Raw genomic sequence first — 6,177 nt, 5'->3', positions numbered from 1 at the left:
GATAACAGCAAAAAAAGAAAAAGACTTTATTGAATTATTTGGCTCATAAAACAACTAATAATCTCCCTCCAAAAGAGGGGAGTAAAGTCTGGGCATTCAAAAGCACTCTAAATCCTTCCTCAGAACTAGAATGTTGATGTGAAGATGCTGCTGCTGTCACCAGAATGTATTATATACTCCACTTTCCCTGCTTGCTATAGATTGAGAAATTCCAGGCAGAAACATCTGATTAACCATTTTTTTGTTACATGGCTGCAAGGGGAAGGGATGCTGAGAAAGCAAACATCTGGTCTTTTATACAGTGGGCAGAGAACTGGCCAGTGGTTGTTAGGGGTGGGAAGACAGTGTGACTATAAGGGGATAGCATGAAGGAGTCTTTTCAGGGTGATGGAATTATTCTGTCTTCTAATTGTTGTGATGGTGACAGATATACCTGTGTTAAAATTCACAGAAGTATGCACTAAAAAAGTTAATTTACTAAAAATCAGGAAACAACAGATGCTGGTGAGGCTGTGGAGAAATAGGAACGCTTTTACACTGTTTGTGGGAGTGTCAATTAGTTCAACCATTGTGGAAGACAGTGTGGCGATTCCTCAAGGATCTAGAACAAGAAATACCATTTGACCCAGCAATCCCATTTCTGGGTATATACCCAAAGGATTATAAATCATTCTACAATAAAGACACATGCACATGTATGTTTATTGCAGCACTGTTCACAATAGCAAAGACTTGGAACCAACCTAAATGCCCATCAATGATAGACTGGATAAAGAAAATGTGGCACATACACACCATGGAATACTATGCAGCCATAAAAAAGAATGGGTTCATGTCCTTTGCAGGGACATGGATGAAGCTGGAAGCCATCATTCTCAGCAAGCTAATACAGGAACAAAAAACCAAACCATGCATGTTCTCACTTATAAGTGGGAGTTGAACAGTGAGAGCATATGGACACAGGGAGAGGAATATCACACAGAGGCCTTTCAGGGGGTTGGGGGGCAAGGGGAGAAAGAGCATTGGTACAAATACTTAGTGCATGCAGGGCTTAAAACCTAGATGAGAAGTTGATAGGTACAGCAAACCACCATGGCACATGTGTACCTATGTAACAAACCTGTAGGTTCTGCACATGTATCCCAGAACGTAAATTTTTTTTTAAAAGTTAATTTACTATATGATAATTAGAGAAAAAAAACTACAACTATAGCCTCATGACTGTTGCAGAAATGAGGACTGTAGTAACTACCCAGTCCCTCCCTGTCTCTTTTGGATACACATTTATACATAATAATTCATTTCCCTGCTTTTCCTCTAATGTTTTATGTAAGGTAAGTTTATGGTAATAACTATCTCATTTAGTCCACATGTTAAAAGGATATGAAGATGGGATTGAGACAGAATTAGGAGGAAACATCACCCATGGATGGATCTATGTAGCCAATAGAAACTTAGGTCTTCCCTTAGTGGTGAAGATTAGTGCACTTTGTTCTGTGAGGGAGATTTATGTTACAATAGGCAGGATCATGCTGCTGCTGCTGTCAGTTATTTACATGGGAAGAAGGGTGTGTTGCAAGGTAAACGAGGCAAATAACATGAATTGGTACTTGTGGTGGACAAACTCTGATTTTTACAGAGCATCCTCTGTGACCCACACCTCCTAATGTTTATGCCTTTGTATAATAATCTTCCGTTGAGTGGGCACAGGACCAGTGATTTGCCTTTAACCAACAGAACAAAGTGAAGGGGATGGGATGTGTCAGCTGTAATTATGTTATATTATATAAGACACTGTCTTGCTAGCAGATTTGCTTTACAGGCTTTTCTTTGTGGCTTGATAAAGTAAGTGGCCATTTTGGGGGAAATCTATGTGGCAAGGAGCTGTCCACAGAAGCTGAAGGCAGCTGTTAGGAACTGAGTGAAGCCTCTAGAAGCTGAGGGTGGTTGCCAAGTGACTACCAGCAAGAAGCTGGTGGCCCAGACTGGAAACCATAAGGAAATGAATTCTGCCAACAGTCTGAGTGAACCTGGAAAGTGGATTATTCTTTAGTTGATCCTTTACATGAGAACCATCCTGGCTGATACTTTGGTTGCAGCCTTGTGAGATCCTAAGCAGGGGGTCAAGCTAAGCTGGACCCAGAGTCCTGACCCACTGAAATGGTGAGATAATGTGTGCTGGAATTACTTATGCAACAATAGAAAACAAACACACGGTTCAATTTGCTTTCCACCCTCTTCGTTTGCCTTTCTATACTGTAGAGGCAAAAAATCTAAAAGTAAATTTCCTAGATTCCTTTGCAACTAGGATTCTGGATTTATTAAAGGCCAATCAGATGCATATACGTGAGACTTGAATGACAGAAGTGAGGTGTAGGCTATGTTTCTGCCATTTCTGCTGGTAAACATAATTGTGAAGATGTTTGGATGTTCTTAAGCAATTCAGTCATCAGTTTGTGGGTGATGAGAGGCAGGGTGCCTGGCATCTGTTTTGCTAGTGTAAATCACAGCAGTTGAAGCATGGCTCCTGAGGTAGCAGCAGTAGTGATGGCTTTTTATGACAGCAGTAGGAAGTAGCAGTGTCCTTATCACTGAAGAGTTAGCAATTTCCTTGGTGGCCTGATGGTGTGTCTTTGAAAGTTGTTCTTGAAAACTCAATTTAGCCCATCCTCCTGATAATTATGTAAGCCATTTGCTATCCAGTAATAAATCTTTTCTTGCCTAAACTAATTAGAGTGAATTCTGTTTTCTGCAGTTGAATTCTAACTGATAAAAGAGGGAAGTCCCCAAGTGATATCTGAGTTAAGTATAAGTAAAAATACATCTTAGCTCTGTATGAACTGAAATCTAGAAAAAGAAAAAAAAAAAAGGCTGAACATGGTGATTCACACCTGTAATCCACACTTTGGGAGGCTGAGGTGGTAGGACTGCTTGAGCCTAGGCGCTTGAGAACAGCCTGGACTACATAGGGAGACCATGTCTTTACCAAAAAAATAAAAAAATATTAGCATGGTGGTGTGTGCCTGTGGTCTCAGCTACTTGGAAGGCTGAGACGTGAGGATTGCTTGAGCATGGGAGATCAAGGCTGCATTGCACTCCAGTCTGGGTGACAGAATGAGACTTGTCTGTCTGGTGACAGAATGAGAACTGTCTCAAAAAAATAAAAAAGGAAAGAAAAAGGAAAAAAGACATCATAATAAATAATATTCATCTTTTGAAGTCAACCATTTTTCACGTTTAGTAGATATAATATTTATTTTTATAAAGACAAGTAAAGCCAACTTATAACATATTTCATTTAATGCAAAAGGTATAATGAACTGGTTCAGTTTAACACAACTACATAAGATTTTTAATATTAAGAACAACCTGTTTGGTTAACAAGATAGTGGCTATAAAACTATAATGTTTAGTTTGTTTCTCCTGCAGACTCAGAAAATAAATGTTTTCTTTTTGCTTTGCATTTATAATATTTTTGCAACTCAAAAATCTCTTTGTGTATTCAATTTTAATTAATCTAGGCTAAAATACAATGCTTAGTAATCTGTACCATTCTGACTTTAAAATCATATCGAATGTTAATAACATATATGCTCTTAAGAAAGTACCCTTCTTTGTAAATACAACTGCCAAAATATTCAACAAAATGTGTACAATAGTGCCTTTGTATACATGTGTCTTTCTAGAGCTATTTCGGTATAATTTAAGAATCATTGCATAATAGCAGACATATGATAGTTTTCATATAAACTATTAATTAAGCTCTAAAATATGGACGTAGTTCAGTAAATAATTTCTGAGAAAAGGCATAGATGTTTATCAACTATCTCTTTAAGTGGTAGTTTCCTTGAGAAGACAAGGTTGATGAAATCATTTTAAAGACACTACTAGTAAGTGTTTATTAGCTAAACCCAATTTATGAAATTTTCAAAGGCTCAACTTGAAAATTCTTGAACTTCTTTGAAAATAACATTCTATGGGCGAGGAAGCCACATGTGTTAAGCTTTGTTCACGGTGGATTCTTGCCAAAGGCTGACTATGCCAATTTCCTCCAAGAAAGGGAGACCTCTTGAGTCACTCTGAAGGAAGTCTGCTCTTTCATGGTTTCGCATCTAGAAAAGTCAAAGGGTTTATAACCGAAGTCTTTTGTAAAGAAAGAAGCTCCAATGAATGATTTCTCCCCCAATATCCTAAGTCAATTGATTAATAAATTGCTTTTGGCAGGAATAGCACAGAACAGTGGGCAAGTATAGTTTGCTTATTTAAGTGCTAACAAAACCCATTATCTCTAAATGGACTGTGTAATGATTGAAATATAAGCAGCATCAAGTATATAGAAATTCCATCTCTAAATTGGATAGTCAAAACTTTTTAGACAGATGTCAGCAATTCTGTTACCTTGCAATCATTACATACAAGTATACTTTATGTGCTTGCCAGATGAATATGATAATTCAGTCTTAGTGTAACCATTCTTTACTGTCTAATGTAAATTAACACATGACTGGTGAGAATCCAAAATCTAAAGCTAGAACCAAAGCAGTCATAAGCTACTCTGAGACAAATGCCACAAACAGCAGTGCCCAGAATTTCTAGTGATTTATCCGTCTAATGAAAGACCTATAATAGTTAATTGAACTGTTTTTTAAAAGGCTGGTTTTATCCAGCTTAAATCCAAATCCAATATTTTTTTTTCTTTATATCAGCCCAGAGTTTAGAGTCATTGATTTGCTTTTATCAGTAACAGAGTTAGCAGTGTGAGTCAGCAGCCTCTGAACCCCTCAGGTAGGAAGGCTGTAGAAGGTACTTAAAAAATCATTTATTACTAGAAGACCGAATGAGATTAATTTTAAAAGGTTAATAATATTTCAGTGAGATAACTTGAAAACAAGGGCCCAAATGGTAATCTTCTAGATAATTTGGAAAGTAGGGTTTATTGATTGACATATCAGCCTCACTAACACCCAAGCATAACACCATCTTTTCAAAATCATCAGTAATTCATATGTAAATAGCAACATAAGCTAGTAATTTCCTTACTAAAAGTGATATGCTTATGCCCTCTGGTGGTAACATTTAGCATATTCCCCTGATATTGCATATATTGTGAAATATAAAAAAGTATATTTATATTTGTTGTTATCTCAAATATCAAAATTTGAGATAACAACAAAGGAATGATGCATTGTGCTTCTGGATATACATATTTGGCCTTCAGTCACATTGGTAACAAGATAAATCCCTGAACCCTACTCACTGGAATCAAGCTGACAGCTATAGGAATCTTAGTAAACTTGTCTATGATAGGTAATTCCTAAGGGATTTGCATCTTGGTTCTAGACCTTAACTGAGAAGTTTTTGCATTTTCCAGCATGGCTTTTACATCTATGGGTTTCTCAAAAAACCTCACCAATGCTGGTTCATTCAACAGCGATGCAAGAATCTGTTCAAATGCAAATGACCACTGAGGTTCCTCCCTAAGAGAAGAAGGATCTTTCTCCAAGTGGCTCCCTGTTTTTTCCTCACTGGGTCTTCCAGAAGCACAGACAGTACCAGAGAATCCTTTGGCTGATGATGTAGGGCTATGTAGTTTCCTTCCAACTTCTTCCATCCTGAGTAAAAGGCTGGTTACAACAGCAATGGCTTGATACAATGATTCTTCTTCAGGGTCCTCATGAAATAAGTTATAGAGGGTCTTTGAAAACTGAATAAACTGAGACTAGAAAACAGAAGTTGAAAATATCACATTTGAATATTAGACTTAGCAAATATAAAGAGAACTTAGAAGTGAATAGTCTCCTATATAGGATTTGTACGATATAAGCTCCACCCTAGAAGTTATAAGAACTGGTGATGAATCCCAAAATAAATCTTGGTTCTCGAGAGTATGGGCCAGGCGTGGTGGCTCACACCTGTAATCCCAGCATTTTGGGAGGCCAAGGCAGGTGGATCACTTGAGGTTAGGAGTTTGAGACCAGCTTGGCCAACACGGTGAAACCCCATCTCTACTAAAAACACAAAAAATTAGTGGGGTGTGGTGGCAGGCACCTGTAATTCCACCTACTCGGGAGGCTGAGGCAGGAGAATCGCTTGAACCCTGGAGGTGGAGGTTGCAGTGAGCCAAGATCACGCCATTGCACTCCAGCCTGGGTAGCAAGAGAGAAACCCCATCTCAAA

General features: G+C 38.0%; 1 protein-coding gene across 1 annotated transcript in view; it reads right to left on the bottom strand.

The window, feature by feature from the left end:
• Positions 1–3,227: 3,227 nt before the first annotated feature.
• TBC1D8B (TBC1 domain family member 8B) overlaps positions 3,228–6,177 on the bottom strand; it is a 64,393-nt gene continuing 61,443 nt past the window's right edge. Inside the window, exon 21 of the mRNA XM_017546434.2 lies at positions 3,228–5,719. Coding sequence (XP_017401923.1) covers positions 5,315–5,719 — 405 coding nt within the window. The 3' untranslated portion in view covers positions 3,228–5,314. The remainder of the gene's footprint in view (positions 5,720–6,177) is intronic.

The sequence above is a fragment of the Cebus imitator genome, unplaced genomic scaffold, assembly GCF_001604975.1.
Source record: "Cebus imitator isolate Cc_AM_T3 unplaced genomic scaffold, Cebus_imitator-1.0 Scaffold189, whole genome shotgun sequence".
Lineage (NCBI taxonomy): Eukaryota > Metazoa > Chordata > Mammalia > Primates > Cebidae > Cebus > Cebus imitator.
Note: the sequence above shows the minus strand (reverse complement) of the source record. Positions and strands in the feature narration are given on the sequence as shown.